The 18,582-nt window shown below is 35.2% G+C and overlaps 1 protein-coding gene across 10 annotated transcripts in view; it reads left to right on the forward strand.

The window, feature by feature from the left end:
* Window positions 1-18,582, forward strand: part of LOC102398822 — a 472,058-nt gene that overhangs the window by 85,029 nt on the left and 368,447 nt on the right. For all 10 annotated transcript variants that reach the window (XM_044936730.2, XM_025276189.3, XM_025276191.3 and 7 more), the window contains one exon: window positions 15,525-15,724. In XM_044936730.2, coding sequence (XP_044792665.1) covers window positions 15,525-15,724 — 200 coding nt within the window. The remainder of the gene's footprint in view (window positions 1-15,524; window positions 15,725-18,582) is intronic.

Genomic DNA, 18,582 nt, shown 5'->3' on the forward strand with positions numbered 1-18,582 from the left:
GCCAGCTGTGATTATATGAAAATGTCTATCCTCAAATAATTTCCAAATCACTCCATCATGAGTTGACTTGAAAAATAGTAAGGCTCAAATTTTACTTTTAATATATGAAGTTTGTTCTCTTTACCTTAATTCAGTTGGATGTGACTCAACTTCATCAGCATTGTTATTCCTTTACCTTATGTTCTTTAAATGCATGTTATGAAAAAGATTATTGAAATCTGTGAGGTCTTATTAGCAGAGATCATTGCTTGATGTAGTTTATTTCCTATGTGGATTAAAAAAAATACTATTTTACCTTTCCCATTTCCAGAAAGAAGTGGCTTTGTCAGCATGCCTTTTCAATCACATACTCTTATTATTAAATGAATAGTTGATTTTTTCATTCTCTGTTTGAAAATAGAAATGTGCATTGTACCTAAAATCAACTAGGACCTGGCAGTCCAGTCTTATGGCATGGTAGTTTTGAATGCCTTCTATCTTCTGTTTTTATTTAGTTCATGGTATATCTTGGAGATACAGTTGTCACACACATTTTGTAATTAGTTTTATCATTTTCTCTGAACAATATGGAATCTTAGTATGACACATGTAAATTTATAACATGGATGATAAATTATTGAAAATATGCTTAATACAGTGGAGTGTGCTATTCTGAAGTCCTGTTAATTGATTTTAAGCATTTTATTTTAAATCCAGTTGACTATTCATGCATATATTTCTGTCTGCATTATATTTGTGGAAATAGCATCACTAATCACAACTGTGGGGCTTCCTTAGTGGCTCAGATGGTAAAGAATCTGTCTCCAATTCCAGAGACCTGGGTTCCATCTCTGGGTCAGGAAAATCCCCTGGAAAACAGAATGGCAACCCACTCCAGTATTCTTTCCTGGAGAATCCCATGGACAGAGGAGCCTAGGGGGCTATAGTCGATGGGTTCACAGAGTCAGACACAACTGAGCGATTAATATACACAGCACAACTATAGAATTTAGGGGGACTAAATAGGTAAATACAATAACAAAATCAGTATTTGGCCTGAAAGGCTGATCTGTGTCAAATATCATCTCATTATTTATGAAGTTAGTATTGTTCAGAAGGACCTAGCCATTTCTCATTTAGTCTTTATGTACACCATTACTGTGGTTTTCAATGATCTTCCCTAAGGGAGTGATGCCACCAAGTTGGTTGAATAGGAGATCCCAGCATCCATCCCTCCACAAAGACTTACAATTAGACACACCCACTAAGAAAAAACATGTCTGGGAGAGTACTGGAGTCCAATTATGAAACTTTGGCAGCAGTACAGTAGAACGAAAATTTTTAGAACAATCACATAAAAAAGGAAAGATAATAACTTAATTTTGCGTATATCATCTGATTGCCAACCTGACATTGCTCAGCACCAAGAAGGAACTCCGTAGCTAGAAAGAGTTCCACTTGCATGGAAAGGAAGAGTGAATTGACACCACTACTTCCTCAGTTTTTCAAGAATACTCAGTGGGGGAAAGGTAGTCTGTTCAATAAATGGTTATGATAAACTGGATATTCAAATATAAAGAATCAATTTGGGCCTCTATCTTATACTATTCACAAAACTTGAAATGGATTAAAGACTAAAATTTAGGATTCCTTTTACTGGTATGGAGATTGTAATATATCTTTACATGCAATAAGTTCTTTGGTAGACTTAATCATTTGGTGGAATTACAGAATTTGCAAAGGAAAGTAGCAGTAAAATATTTCATGTAAAATTTGAGCACAGTGCTTATCATATGCTCTTTATACAGACTTCATAAAAACGTCAATCCTACTAAACTTTTAAATAGAGCCTCAAAACTCACCAATTAACTTCTGTCTTCAAACACATACAAAAAAGTAAATAAGATAAAGTAGGGCAGATAATGAGTTTTCAAAATACGTTTCATGATGTTTTCAGTAACTGATCTGAAGGATGTGGAACTCTGAAATCCTGGACGGCTGCCACTCTCTCCCCTGCAGTCTCCTCCCAAGCACATCTGTAAGGCATTGTTTTGGAATAGCTACCTAATAGATCTTAAATTAAGCACATAAATAATGACGGCAATAATTTTCAACTACTATTACACTATAATATCCTCAATATCATATACCCTATTACATATGAAGAACATGGGTTTTGAATGGTAAAAGTAAATTACTTACTACAAAATAGACAAACCCATGATGTTGAGAAAGGAGCATCAACCCATCTTGATTTATCTGCATGGGGCCCAGTATGCCCAAGTCCACAGAATGTCAGGATTGGTTGGAAGACTGATGCTCCACCTTCTGTGCAATGAGCACTCTTCCGCCAAGAAGTGTTGTTCTCAAGTAGTTTGTGTTTTGATTTTAGCAGACACCAAAACTTCTGAGACAGTATTTTCCTTTGAAAATCGGAAACTTGTTCCCGCTGTGGAGCCAGGATTCAAGCATTTTAATATTCTTTGGGCGACATAGAAGATTAGTGTTGTAATCATGTAATTACACGTGAGGTTATTTCCCTTAAACCACCTGCACTGCTACAGTTCTGAACTCATCCTAGAGAGATCTGAAATAAATAAAGTGACTGAAGTTCTCTCATAGACGGCCTCACTTTTTGCCTGCTACAGGAAGAGTCTAGTGCTGGTATAAACACTCGACTCCCTGGTGTCTGTTTTACTCTGTATAAGAGCCATATGTTATATACTGTAACACACAGGAGCTTCTTGTCCCTTGGGTCGTTAATTAAAAGAAAATTTCAACTGAAAAAAAAAAAGACTAACATTTAAGACTTAAAAGAAAATATAGGGAAAATACTCTTTGACACTGGTCTTGGCAATAAGTTTTTGATATTACACCAAAAGCACAGGCAACAAAAGCAAAAATAAATAAGTAGAACTATATCAAACTAGAAAGCTTTTGCACAACAAATCAACAAAATGAGAAGGTACTGTCCAGAAAGGGAGAAATATTTACAAACCAATATCAGGTAAGAGGTTCAGATCAGATCAGTCGCTCAGTCATGTCAGACTCGCAGCACGCCAGGCCTCCCTGTCCATCACCAACTCCCGGAGTTCACTGAGACTCACGCCCATCGAGTCAGTGATGCCATCCAGCCATCTCATCCTCTGTCATCCCCTTCTCCTCTTGCCCCCAATCCCTCCCAGCATCAGAGTCTTTTCCAATGAGTCAACTCTTCGCATGAGGTGGCCAAAGTATTGGAGTTTCAGCTTCAGCATCATTCCTTCCAAAGAAATCCCAGGGCTGATCTCCTTCAGAATGGACTGGTTGGATCTCCTTGCAGTCCAAGGGACTCTCAAGAGTCTTTTCCAATACCACAGTTCCAAAGCATCAATTCGTCGGTGCTCAGCCTTCTTCACAGTCCAACTCTCACATGCATACATCACCAAAAGAAAAACCATAGCCTTGACTAGACGGACCTTTGTTGGCAAAGTAATGTCTCTGCTTTTGAATATGCTCTCTAGGTTGCTCATAACTTTCCTTCCAAGGAGTAAGCGTCTTTTAATTTCATGGCTACAGTCACCATCTGTAGTGATTTTGGAGCCCAGAAAAATAAAGTCTGACACTGTTTCCACTGTTTCCCCATCTATTTCCCATGAAGTGGTGGGACCGGATGCCATGATCTTCGTTTTCTGAATGTTGATCTTTAAGCCAACTTTTTCACTCTCCACTTTCACTTTCATCAAGAGGCTTTTTAGTTCCTCTTCACTTTCTGCCATAAGGGTGGTGTCATCTGCATATCTGAGATTATTGATATTTCTCCTGGCAATCTTGATTCCAGCTTGTGTTTCTTTCAGTCCAGCATTTCTCATGATATACTCTGCATATAAGTTAAATAAACAGGGTGACAATATACAGCCTTGACGTACTCCTTTTCCTATTTGGAACCAGTCTGTTGTTCCATGTCCAGTTCTAACTGTTGCTTCCTGACCTGCATACAAATTTCTCAAGAGGCAGATCAGGTGGTCTGGTATTCCCATCTCCTTCAGAATTTTCCATAGTTTATTGGGATTCACACAGTCAAAGGCTTTGGCATAGTCAATAAAGCAGAAATAGATGTTTTTCTGGAACTCTCTTGCTTTTTCCATGATCCAGCGGATGTTGGCAATTTGATCTCTGGTTCCTCTGCCTTTTCTAAAACCAGCTTGAACATCAGGAAGTTCACGGTTCACATATTGCTGAAGCCTGGCTTGGAGAATTTTGAGCATTACTTTACTAGCATGTGAGATGAGTGTAATTGTGTGGTAGTTTGAGCATTCTTTGGCATTGCCTTTCTTTGGGATTGGAATGAAAACTGACCTTTTCCAGTCCTGTGGCGACTACTGAATTTTCCAAATTTGCTGGCATATTGAGTGCAGCACTTTCACAGCATCATCTTTTAGGATTTGGAATAGCTCAACTGGAATCCCATCACCTCCACTAGCTTTGTTAGTAGTGATGCTTTCTAAGGCCCACTTGACTTCACATTCCGGGATGTCTGGCTCTAGGGCAGTGATCACACCATCATGATTATCTGGGTCGTGAAGATCTTTTTTGTACAGTTCTTCTGTGTATTCTTGCCATCTCTTTAAGAGGTTAATATCTAAAATATTTGAGGAACTCAGACAAGTCAATTTCAGGAAAACAAAGAACCTAACTAAAAAGTAGGCAGAAGACCTCATAGTTAGTTTTGTAAAGAACACATGCAAATGGCCAATAGGTACATGAAAAGATTGTGAACATCACTGATTATCAACTCAACTGATTATCAAATTATCAACTCAGAACAATTTGAAACCTCAGTGAGACATCACTTCACACATGTTAGAATGGCCATTATCAAATAGAAAAGAAATAACGAGTGTTGGCAAGGGTGTGAAGAAAAGGAAATCCTTTGTACACTGTTAATGGGAATGTAAATTGGTATAGCCCCTATGGAAAACAATATGGTAACTCTTCAAAAACCTAAACATAAAACTACCATATGATCCAGCAATCCCACTTCTGGGTATATATCCAAAGAAAATAAATTCACTATTGCAAAGGTATATCTGCACCCCCATGTTTATTTCAGCATTATTCACACTACTCAAGACATGTAAACAACTTAAAGTTCCACTGGTAGATGAATGGATAATGAAAACATCACACACACACATACATACAGAGTAATATTATTCACCGAAATAAAAGGAGAAAATCTTGGTATTTGAAAGAACTTGGGTGGAACTTGAGGACATTATGCTAGGTGAATATAAGCCAGACATAGAAAGATAAATACTGTGGGATCTTATGTGATGCATCTTAAAAAAAGGAAAAAACTTACAGAGTAGAATGGTAGTTACCAGGATCTTTGAGGTGGAGGAAAGGAGTAGATTTTGATCACTTAGTACAAAACTGAATAAATTTGGGGACCTAATAAACATCATGGTGGCTATATTTAACCAAGCTGTTTTGCAGTTGAGAGTTTCTAAAAGAACTTACAACCATTGGAGCATATTGTTAAAATCTATATGGGCTTATATGACAAACCCATAGAAATTGTTATTCTCAATGGTGAAAAAGTAAAAGCATTCCCTCTAAGATATGGAACAAAACAAGAGTGCCCACTCTCACTGCTGTTATTCAACATAGTTTTGGAAGTCCTAGCTATGACAATTAGAGAAGAAAAAGAAATAAAAGAATCAGTGTCAGAAAAGAAGTAAAGCTCTCTCACTTTTTGCAGATGACATGATACTATACATAGAAAACCCAAAGAAACTATCATAAAAATTACTAGAGTTAGTCTGTGAATTCAGCAATGTCATGGGATACAAGGTCAATACACGGAAATCACTTGCATCGCTATATACTAATGATGAAAAATTAGAAAGAGAAATTAAGGAATCAATCTCATTCACCATTGCAACAAAGAAAGAAAATATCTAGGAATAAACTTACCTAAGGAGACAAAATAAGTATAACCAGAAGAGTATAAGACACTGATGAAAAAAATCAAAGTTGACATAAATAGATGGGGAGATATTTCATGCTCCTGGGTAGGAAGAATTGATATTGTGAAAATGGCTATACTACCAAATGCAATGTACAGATTCAGTGTGATCCCTATCAAAATAACAATGGCATTCTTCACAGAACTAGAACAAAACATTTCACAATTCATATGGAAACAAAAGGCCCTAAATAGCCAAAGCAGTCTTGAGAAAGAAGAATGGAGCTTGAGGAATTAATCTTCTTGACTTCAGACTATATTACAAAGCTACAGTCACCAAAACAGTATGGTACTGGCACAAAAAGAGAAATATAGACCAGTGGGACAAGATAGAGAGGCCAGAGATAAGCCCACACATGTATGGGTACCTTATGTTTTACAAAGGAGACAAGAATATACAATGGGGAAAAGATAGCCTCTTTGCTACGTGGTGATGGGAAAACTGGACAGCTATATGCCAAAGAAGGAAATTAGAACACTTCTTGACACCATACACAAAAACAACTCAAAAGGGATTAAAGGCCTTAATGTAAGACCAGAACCCATAAAACTCTTGGAGGAAAATATAGGCAGAACACTCGATGACATAAAGCAAGATCTTCTATGACCCACTTCCTAGAGTAATAGAAATAAAAATAAATAAATAAACAAGTGGGACCTAATTAAACTTAAAAGCTTTTGCACAGCAAAGGAAGCTACAAACAAGGTGAAAAAACAACCCTCAGTATGTGAGAAAATAATAGCAAAGAAAAAACTGTCAAAGAATTAATTTCCGAAATATACAAGTAGCTCATACAACTCAATACCAGAAAAACAAACAATCCAATAAAAAAGTGGGTAAAAGAGCTAAACAGACATTTCTCCAAAGAAGACATACAGATGGCTAATGAACACATGAAAAGATGCTCAACGTCACTCATTATTAGAGAAATGCAAATCAAAGCTACAATGAGATGCCACCTCACACCAGTCAGAATGGCCATCATCAAAAAGTCCACAAACAGTAAAGGTTGGAGAGGATGTGGAGAAAAGGGAACTCACTTTCATTGTTCATGGGAATGTAAATTGTTACAGCAACTATGGAGGATGGTATGTGATGCCTTAAAAAGCTAGGAATAAAACCACCATATGACCCAACAATCCCACTCCTAGGCATGTACCCTAAGGAAGCCAAAATTAAAAAGACACATTGCAGATCTATTTACAATAGCTGGAACATGGAAGCAACCTAGATGTCCATTGATGAATGGATAAAGAAGCTGTGGTACATACATATAATGGAATACTCAGCCATAAAAAGGGACACATTTGAGTCAGTTTTTATGAGGTGCATAAAACTAGAGCCTATTATACAAAGTCAGAAAGAGACATATATATATATATAATACATATATATATATCATTTGTATATTATACATATATATTCATATATACATATACACATAAACATATATAGTGTGTGTATATATTGCATGTATATTATATGTATACATATACATATATATGTGTATATACACATTATATATATATAATGCATACATATATGTATAATACACTGATGCATATATATGGAATCTAGAATGATGGTACTGATGAATTAATTTTCAGGGCAGAAATGGAGTAACAGGCATTGAACACCGACCTATGGACATGGTGGGAGGGGAGGAGGGAGAGTGTGAAATGTATGGAAAGAGTAACATCAAAATTTACAATACCATATGTAAAATAGCTAGCCTATGGGAATTTGCTTTATGACTCACGGAACTCAAACAGGGGCTCTGTGACAATCTAAAAGGGTGGCATGGGAGGGAGAAGTGATGGAGTTTCATGAGGGAGGGGACTTGAATGTACTTATGGCTGATTCTTGTTGATGTATGACAAAACCAGAAAATTCTGTAAAACAATTATCCTTCAATTAAAAAAGTAAAGTGGCAAAAAATCTATATCGGCTAAGGTGACACCTGCTGTATCTTTACAAGTTACACAATAGGGTGAATGAACTAAAGATGTGGCTTTCTCACCAAAGATAGGCCCAAAGTAATTGCAGTTGAGAAAGAAAGAGACAGAGTGATAGAGAAAGGCAATAAAGCAAAGAAATGTGGAAAATTCAAGACGTATAAGTAGTGAAATGAAAACTTATGTCCTTCCAAAAACCTATACATAAATGTTTATAGCAACATTATGCATAATATCCAAAATGTGCAAACAGCCCAAATGTCTATTGCTTGATATATAAATAAAACTCTGTATATCTATACAATGAAATACCATTCATCAATAAAAGTATATTAGATACAGATACATGCTACAGTGTGGATGATCTTATGCTAAGTGAAAGAAGACGAGTGCAAAGGATCATATATTATATGATCCAAATTATATAAAATGTCCAAAATAGGCAAATCCATAGAGACAGAAAGTAGATTTTTGCTTCTTGTTGGGAGTAGAGTGAGCTGAGGTGGGAGATGGTGGGGGAAGTTGAGAGTAGTTGTTAATGGGTATTGGAGAAGGCAATGGTACCCCACTCCAGTACTGTTGCCTGGAAAATCCATGGACAGAGGAGCTTGGTAGGCTGCAGTCCATGGGGTCGCTAAGAGTCGGGAACGATTGAGCGACTTCACTTTTCACTTTCATGCATTGGAGAAGGAAATGGCAACCCACTCCAGTGTTCTTGCCTGGAGAATCCCAGGGACGGGGAAGCCTGGTGGGCTGCTGTCTCTGGGGTTGCACAGAGTCGGACACGGCTGAAGTGACTTAGCAGCAGCAGCAGTTAATGGGTATGGGCTTCCCTGGCGGCTCAGTGGTAAAGAGTCCACCTGCAATGCAAGAATTGCAGGAGATACAGGTTTGATCCCTGGTTAGGGAAGATTCCCTGGAGGAGGGCATGTCAACCCACTCCAGTATTCCTGCCTGAAGAATCTCATGGACAGAGGGGCCTGGAGGGCTACAGTCCATAGGGTCACAAAGAGTTGGACATGACTGAAGCAGCTTAGCGTGTATGCACGCATGTTAATGGGTATGGGAGATGATGAAAATGTTCTGTAATTACTGGCAATGGTTGCATAACTCTGAAGATACTAAAAACCATTGCATCTTATAATTTAAATAGGTGAATTGTATGATATATTAATAGTAATTTTATTTCAAAATAAGCTCAGATTTAAAAGAAAGCAAGTCTCAAAAAATGTTCAGAGGACACAAAAATTATAATTATATGAGGTAATAAATGTGTTAAGTAACTTTAGGATGGTAATTATTTCAGAATATACACATGCATCAAATAATCACATTATACATTTTAGAATTACACAATGTTACATGTTAATTATTTCTCAGTAAAGCTGTTGGGGGTAGAGAAGTATGAGTGCATGATAAGAATGTCTGTTCAACATAAATAGCCTCAGAGTGATATTTGAGAAATGTAAAATTTGTTATGTACACTGTATATAGCAAATCCCTTCAATTAGACATAAAAATGCTTTCTTTATGAGTAAACTATTAGGATAATAACACTACTGGATAGATGATATTAGCAAGTGAAAGCTCTGCACTTAAAATAACTGCAGGAAGAGGTAGAGACCTAGGTAAAAGAGTGAGTTTTCCAATCATAAAGGAGAACCAGAATGTCTCTGAGTCTAGCATTTATAAAGCTAATGTCCTTCCATTGTAAAACAAAAAACAAAAAACAACAACAACAACAACCTGACATTGACTTCTGAGAGGCTAAAGTTGTTGCTAAGGTATAATTTAATTAAAATACTTTGGGGAAAATGTGGGGTTTGTTCTCTATTGAGAGGAAAGAATAAAATGATCAAAGGTGGTTTACAAAGATTAGATTTTGTGTAGATAATATGGGGAACTATAATTATTTTGGTAAAGTACTGTGAGAGAGTGATTATAACATGGAAATTTACTATAATTTAGTTAGAGTAAGTCTGAATAACTGAGAAAACTGTTAATGATCATACTCAGAGTGACTTAAATGGCATTTAGTGATAAATGCACTATTGACAGAATTTATATTCTTTATTGACAGAATGTAAATATAGGGGCTACTGTATAATGAGTTTCAAAAAAGAATTTATATTTTAAAAACGGTGCTAAAGTTTTTAAAGTTCACTTGTGAAGTTCCATACTACAGTGTATTTTAAAATATCTCACTGTTTGCTTGTTTTACTGATGACTGCTTTGGAAGCAGGTGTGAATAGTGAAGGGATGGACTTGAGCAACTCCAGGAGTTTGGCTGTTAATAGAACTTTTTTTTCAAAGTGTTGAAATAGTAGTGTCTGTTGCCAGAAATATGAGAACTGAATAATATTTGATAGAGAACAACAGGTTAGAGGCTTTCTATGGTGTAGTTAGTCTTTAACAGTTTCCATCATAAACAAGAAGGCTGGAGTTCATTTTCCTTTGCCTCATGATGTCTATATAATTAATGATTTGATATTTTCACAGATATAACAAGCTGAAATTTATAGTATAGGCATTTCAGCAATTCATGTACACTTTTCTATAAGTGCAGCTAGTGTCAGTTAGCAAACTAAATTCTATTCACAAAACTGAATACATGTATATATGTGTGTATGTATATATACACATATATATGCATAACATACATATACACTTATACATGTGATTGATATGTTTATATCTTTTAATATATACTATACTATGTGTGAAAATTAAGATATAAAATTGAAACTGTGAGAAAACTACAGATTGTTGGGCTAGATGGACCATTTCAAAATATCACAAATAGAATAACATATAGCTATACTGACATTGTGCTAACCAGTAGGATGAAAATGGGTGAAAACTGTCACCCATCCAGATGTTTAATATGATGCATATGCTTAGGTAATTGTTTTTCATTTTCAGTTTGAAACTCTGAGCATTTATCTAAGTCTTAATTCCTCCATGCCCCAGAAGTTATTGTACCTTAGGCAGTTAATCAATAATGGCTTCTGAAACCAATAGGTCCATTCTAATACAGTAGTTTGACTTGCCACAATAAAGAAATATCCAAAGAAATATTCACCTTACATCATGTGGAGATGATGAATTTATATTTTACGATGAAGCATGTTTTTCTGACTGAAAAGGGGTGAAATTAATTCTGGCAAGTAAAGATGGAACAAAATACACAAGCTTCTAATAAATATATGACTTTAATTCAACAAATTTGCTGAGGGCCAACTATATGCCAGACTGTTCAGTATTACAATAAACTTGACAGCATGGTACCTGCACTTGTATAATTAACATTCTAAATAATGAAGATAGTCAATTGATACAAAAATAAACGAATAATTTCATGATTTTTTTAAAAAAATGAAAATCATAATACATTCACATATATTTCATCTTCCATCATAATCCCTAGAATGCTGATCACAAAGCATGATTCAACATTAAATAGGTATTCAAACTCTTATTCAAGGAAATTGTATAATGATTTAATTTAAAACTCCAATTTTGAAATTTTTTTCATGTAAACTTTGGCAATAAAGTAGCCTCTGCCCACGGTCCAAAATATTACTGAAGATCATATTGTTGTTGTTGTTCAGTCATTCAGTCATGTCTGACTCTTTGTGACCCCATGGGCAGCACTGAATCTGATGTCCATTTAGTCAGTGATGCCATCCAACCATCTCATACTTTGTTGTCTCCTTCTCCTCCTGCCTTCAATCTTTTCCAGCATCAGGGTCTTTTCAAATGAGTCAGTTCTTTGAATAAGGTGGCCAAAATATTGGAGTTTCAGCTTCAACATCAGTCCTTCCAATGAACACCCAGGACTGATCTCCTTTAAGATGGACTAGTTGGATCTCCTTGCAGTGCAAGGGACTCTAAAGAGTCTTCTCCAACACCACAGTTCAAAAGCATCAATTCTTTGGTGCTCAGCTTTCTTTATAGTCCAACTCTGACATCCATACATGACTACTGGAAAAACCATAGCCTTGACTAGACGGACCTTTGCTGACAAAGTAATGTCTCTGCTTTTTAATATGCTATCTGCTGCTGCTGCTAGGTTGCTTCAGTGTGCCCAACTCTGTGCGACCCCATAGATGGCAGCCCATGAGGTTCTCCCATCCCTGAGATTCTCCCCAGCAAGAATACTGGAGTGGGTTACCATTTCCTTCTCCAATGCATGAAAGCGAAAATTAAAAGTGAAGTCACTCAGTCATGTCCGACTCTTAGCGACCCCATGGACGGCAGCCCACCAGGCTCCTCTGTCCATGGGATGTAGGTTGGTCTTAACTTTTCTTCCAAGGAGTAAGTGTCTTTTAATTTCATGGCTGAAATCACCATCTGCAGTGATTTTGGAGCCCCCCAAAATAAAGTTGGTCACTGTTCCCACTGTTTCCCCATCTATATGCCATGAAGAGATGGGAGTGCATGGCATGATCTTAGTTTTCTGAATGTTGAACTTTTTCACTCTCCTCTTTCACTTTCATCAAGAGGCTCTTTAGTTCTTCTTCACTTTCTGCCATAAGGGTGGTGTCATCTGCATATCTGAGGTTATTGATATTTCTCCCGGCAATCTTGATTCCAGCTTGTGCTTCTTCCAGCCCAGCGTTTCTCATGATGTACTCTGCATATAAGTTAAACAAGCAAGGTGACAATATACAGCCTTGACATACTCCTTTTCCTATTTCGAACCAGTCTGTTGTTCCATATGCAGTTCCAACTGTTGCTTCCTGACCTGCATATAGGTTTCTCAAGAGGCAGATCATGTGGTCTGGTATTCCCATCTCTTTCAGAATTTTCCATAGTTTATTGGGATCCACACAGTCAAAGGCTTTGGCATAGTCAATAAAGCAGAAATAGATATTTTTCTAGAACGCTCTTGCTTTTTTGATGATCCAGCAGATGTTGGCAGTTTGATCTCTGGTTCCTCTGCCTTTTCTAAAACCAGCTTGAACATCTGGAAGTTCATGGTTCACGTATTGCTAAAACATGGCTTGGAGAATTTTGAGCATTACTTTACTAGTGTGTGAGATGAGTGAAATTGTGTGGTACTTTGAGCAATCTTTGGCATTGCCTTTCTTTGGGATTGGAATGAAAACTGACCTTTTCCAGTCCTGTGGCTTATTGGAAAAAAAAGTTTGCTCTCTGTGAAATGAATTTAAAACCCAAAAAGGAAAGAAAACACATGTCTGATAGATTTTCACATTTTAAAAAGAAATAAGAAACAAATCAATACATTTAAGTGATTGATCTTAAACCAAACATAGAGTCTTTCCATTTCACCACACTGACAAATGGCATGCATCAAAATTTTCCCATCTTTTCTTGTCCCTCTGGGACCAAATATATTTAATAATGTAGTAGAAAGGGAGCACTGAGCATCAGCAGCCTTCTGTTTCCAGGATGAGGTCTACTAATAGTTAGCTGTATGATTTTGGGAGACCGTTTATGGGAGTTGGAAAATTAAAATATTCTTAAGAATACAAATTCAGGAAATAAATCCCATTAATTCTTAAAGGCTTACATTTTTATTTTTATCTTTTTAATTTGCTCATCTTAATTAGAGGCTAATTACTTTACAATATTGTAGTGGTTTTGCCATACATTTTCATGAATCATTCATGGGTGTACATGTGTTCCCCATCCTGAACCCATTAATTCTTTAAAATTACAGGAAGATGTGTTTCAGCTGAGCAAAGATAAATAATCCAAGAACAGACATGTTGTGGTATAAAAGAACAGACATGAGCTATGAAACTAGTACAGTTTTTCAAAATAATCTTCATTAATATGATTATAGACTTAGAAAAACTTCCTGGAAGTAAAACCTTCGTAAAAGTATATACCTGAATAATATCAATATTTAAAATATTAATGATAATAGTTTATATTCAAAATTCAAATTATATCAATGAAAGCAGAAGAAGGTTGGGAAGCAGAAGATGAAAGTAAAAGCATGCTTAGGTTTATATCTTAAATGTTGGCATTGATACTTTCATTCTGACAACCATAAATAAGAGATACCAAAAAGACTTCTCTCTGGTAGCATTCTTCTGTATATAAAATATAATCCATAGAGGAGGACTTGCTATGTATAAAATCTTATAAAATTTAGACTTCCTTTATTTTTGTCAACAAGGGCATTGAGTCCAGAAAGGCAGATACTCTTTAAAAATCATTGATTCTGATGACAACCTAGGTGAAAAATAAGCCTGTTTTTCTCTTTTCTTTTGTACTCTTTTGAAACAACATGCTGAAATAAATGAATCAGTATTTATTAAAAAAAAAAAAAAAGAAAAGTAGAAGCCATAATTTTCTATTACTTTTTTCTTCGTATGCTGAAACACTTTGAAAAAACTAAAAAAATGCCAAATACACATAGTATTTTGCCAATCAACAAATGCAAAGCAAGCTTATTTGAAGAAGGTGAATACTACTGAAAGCAAACTATTCATCAGAAATCTATACGATGATCTGTTTATGTTGTTTCATATTTAAAGTGAAACATTAAGGTTGAACATCTGAACATATTACATGATAGACTTTACATTAGAATTAAGTAATTATTGATTAGCTATGCACTTGGTTTTATGGTTTTATAGAAATCATTAATATGATATTTTCATGTGATATCTTATTGAAATCAGGACAGAAATAGTTATATATTTATCTCTTTCATAATTAAACAAAATTTTCCTATACCTCAAAATTTCAAAGACTAAAAAGGAAGAGATCCTTTTTATTAAATGTCCTCACTACTTAGTAAATCATGGATTATTTCCTGACCATTTAATGAGGAAGCTAGAGTAACTTTTTTTAAAGAAGAGGCTACATGGGGCCATTATTGCAACTCTGTTGTTACTTCAGATAGCCATTTGATGAAACTCTGAACAAAGTCTTATAAAAGTGAGTATATGTATACACATTCAGTCAGAGACAATAGGTAGATAGGGCAAGTGTCTAATTACTTGAAGTGCTGTATTTACTACTGAATAATCTTAGAGCTCATGTGTGTTTAAATTACCAGCTCTCACATATTTTACAGGGCTCCAAGATAAATTAAATGTAAGGATTCCCTTTCCTGTCTCTTAGATCTATACCCAGTCCTCTCCAGAATACAAAGTAGTATAAGTTTTCCCCTTAGTTGATTATACTCTAAAAAGAAAATGAAGTAAGCTTACTAATAAGGCAGTACCAGAATTAACATATCCTAATTATGGGCAAGTAGTTTTTGTCACATTCTAAAATAACATGGCCTGGCATGCTGCAATTCATGGGGTCACAAAGAGTCGGAGACGACTGAGCAACTGAACTGAACTGACTGAAAATAACATGACTCAGTATTTCTGTGGATGAATCTTATTCTTTTCATGCCCTTTAGATAACAATTGCCATGAATTATATAAGCATTACCAGAAACAATATTTAAATAATCAAAAGTGTCTGATTTTGCACCTCTTACATTACTTTGACTAAATGGTTTTGCTATTGAATCTATTCTACATTTATAGTGTGTTAGATAAGTGCTGCCTCATTTCTTCCCCCCAAACTCCCACTTTAATTTCAGAATGACAAAGAGATGCCTACCAGATTCAGAAGACAAAGTGAACATCTTGAGCATGCTGTTGACCGTGTTCTTGTCATGATATCGGAAAGAAGAAGGGCACGTTCTCTACATGGCACTTATGAACAACCACCTGATAACATTCTTACTGCTGCTGTTGAAGTGATTAATATGGTCAAGATGATACTAAACATTCTGGAAAGGTAATTCCTAATATGTAATCTAAAGCTTTCAGATAGTTGCATTTTCCCCTCTTTCTATCTCTTCAAAATTTTTAAGTAGGAATTGGATTTTATTTCCACAGTATGTTTCAAAGACATTAAAAGCTTTTTATTTATGCTCTAATATTTCCATAGGGTAAAGAACACATTTATATAATTCCCATTAAGTAAACAATATTTGATCATCTCACTTTAAACAGAAAAAAAATCACTTTACCGAAAAAGTATTTGTTTTACAAAGGATTAATTTTGGTCTTTCTTTATAGATCAAACTACTGCTTCGCTAGAAAGAGTACTTGTTCTCTGAAGTCTTTCCGGGATGCATAACAGTTACAAAAAAGTTTTAAATAATCACATCTGGACAAAATAGTTTTTTCATATATATATGTGTGTGTGTGTGTGTGCATGTGTTTGTGCATAATATATATATATATATATGAATGTGCATGTGTGTGTGTGTATATATATATATATATACACACACACACACATATATATATACATATATATACATATATATATATATATATATACATGTATAGGCTTCCCCTGTGGTTCAGTGGTAAAGAATTTGCCTGCAAGTACAGGAGACACAGGTTTGCTCCTGGTTCAGGAAGATGCCCTGGAGGAGGAAATGGCAACTCACTCCAGTATTCTTACCTGGGAAATCCCATGGACAGAGGAGCTTGGTGGGCTATAGTCCATGTGGTTGCAAAAGAGTCAGTCACTACCTATCAACTAAAAAACAGCAAATATTTAAGTATATATATATGTGTGTGTGTGTATATATATATATATATATATATATATAAATTATAGTAAAAATATTTATAAACCAGTCAGTTCTGGTTGTAAAACTCTGTATTACTAAGAGAGAGTTATGAAAATCAAAGGCTAATGATTTTTATTCTTGTTTTGATAATAATCTGTAGGTAGTATATTAATATTTCCATTTTCTAATTATTTTTAATCAAAGACTTTAGTCAACTCTATATTCTACACACAAATGAAACATTATATATATATATATATATTTATTTATTTATTTATTTTAATCTAGGCCATTTACTTCTTCTATTGGAAAGTGTTATATCCCAAAGATGGAGAAGTTAGATAGTAAGAGAGGGAAGTATGTTTTTATGATCAATCAGAGAAGTAAAAGAGGGAGAAGTCATGATACTTTTTTCTTCCCTCTTTGTTATTTGCTCTTTTATTATCATTTCTTTTCATTGCAATTCATAGTTGATTGACAACCCCATTTTGTTCATATAAAGAGGGGATGAAATGATTGACATACTTGTTCAAAAAATTCCAAATTGAATATTAGAAAAAAATTAGGACATTCATCAGTTCCTCAGTTTCCTCTCTTCTGAGCTCCTTACAAACATCTATCTTGTAACAAGCTAAGACAAAGGACATAATGGAATCCTGAATAAATTCAACTTAAGGAAAATAGGGAAAAGGATAATTGGCAGATAGCAAACTATAGGACTAGGTAGTGGCAACATAAAGACCCCCATAGTGGATATGATCTGCTTCATTGGTGATTGATAACTCACAGTATTAAATTTTCATTAGATTGAAGTAGTCTCATTACAAAATTCACATCATGGTATTAGTATTAAGAAGCACTCTTTGGTATAATATTACTACATCACCAATTTGAGAGCTTTTTTCACTTTCATCACTGGAACCAGGGAAGATTAAATGGGAGTTATATTACTCCTACAATATTTTATATTGAGTAGTCCTAAAGACAATCAGTCAGATTACTCTTTCAATAAATTCTGTAATTATACCAATGACTTCATATAACAGCTTTTGAATATGGCAAATTTATGGGTCATCTCAGCATCTTCTTTTCCAACTGCTTCAAGGTTTTAAACTTCAATTTACAACATGACAGATGTTCATAGTCCTTGCTTGAGGACTAAATAAAAGTTTTTCATATTGAATGATAATTTTACTAAGCTGAGGACTTATTGAACGTTCCATATATTATCTTTGAATACATAAAATATTATGAATGAAACACATTAAAAATACAATAATGTGCTTTGCACTGGTCATGGTTGCTACAAAACAACTTAATACTTTTAAATTTCTTAACTTTAATTGCTTTTGATTTTCTAGACTTCCTAGGGAAGTCCAGATATCTTGAAAATTGTGTCAGGGACTCATCAGAGAGTTACATGGATTTTAAGAATTGTTGGGGCTCAGCCTAATTGCTTTCCTTATGCAGTAAATTAAGTCCCCCTTACCAAATATCTGTGCTAGCTGGAGGAATTGGAGGGTCAATTGGAGGAACTGTTCATTCTTTACTTTCTGAAATTGAGTAATTGTGTCAGTGGGAAAAAGTTATTTCTATAGCTTATCCTAAAATTAGCCTAATCTCTGTGTTTCTAAAAGAAAACAGAGGAAAGATTCTGTTAAAATGTAAATGTTGCTTCATTAGTTTTAATATCATATTTTTCTTAATTTGTGGTTCAAGCTGTTAATTTACTTGATGTAATAAAATATGATTTCAGGCCTAAAATTTATTTCAGCTTTATTAGAAACAAATAAGTCTGATGAGTCACCTTGGTGGTAGAAATAATAAGTACTTTTGAGAATTGAAGTGTATATGTGCCACTAGTGGTAAAGAACACACCTTCCAATGCAGGAGACGCCAGAGACACGGATTCAATCCCTGGGTCGGGAAAATCCCCTGGAGGAGAAAATGGCCACCCACTCCAGTATTCTTGCCTGGAGAATCCCATGTGCAGAGGAGCTTGACAGGCTACAGTCCATAGATAGGGTCACTAAGAGTTGGACACGACTTAAGCAACTTAGCACTCGCA

Source organism: Bubalus bubalis, chromosome X, assembly GCF_019923935.1.
Source record: "Bubalus bubalis isolate 160015118507 breed Murrah chromosome X, NDDB_SH_1, whole genome shotgun sequence".
Classification (NCBI taxonomy): Eukaryota; Metazoa; Chordata; class Mammalia; order Artiodactyla; family Bovidae; genus Bubalus; species Bubalus bubalis.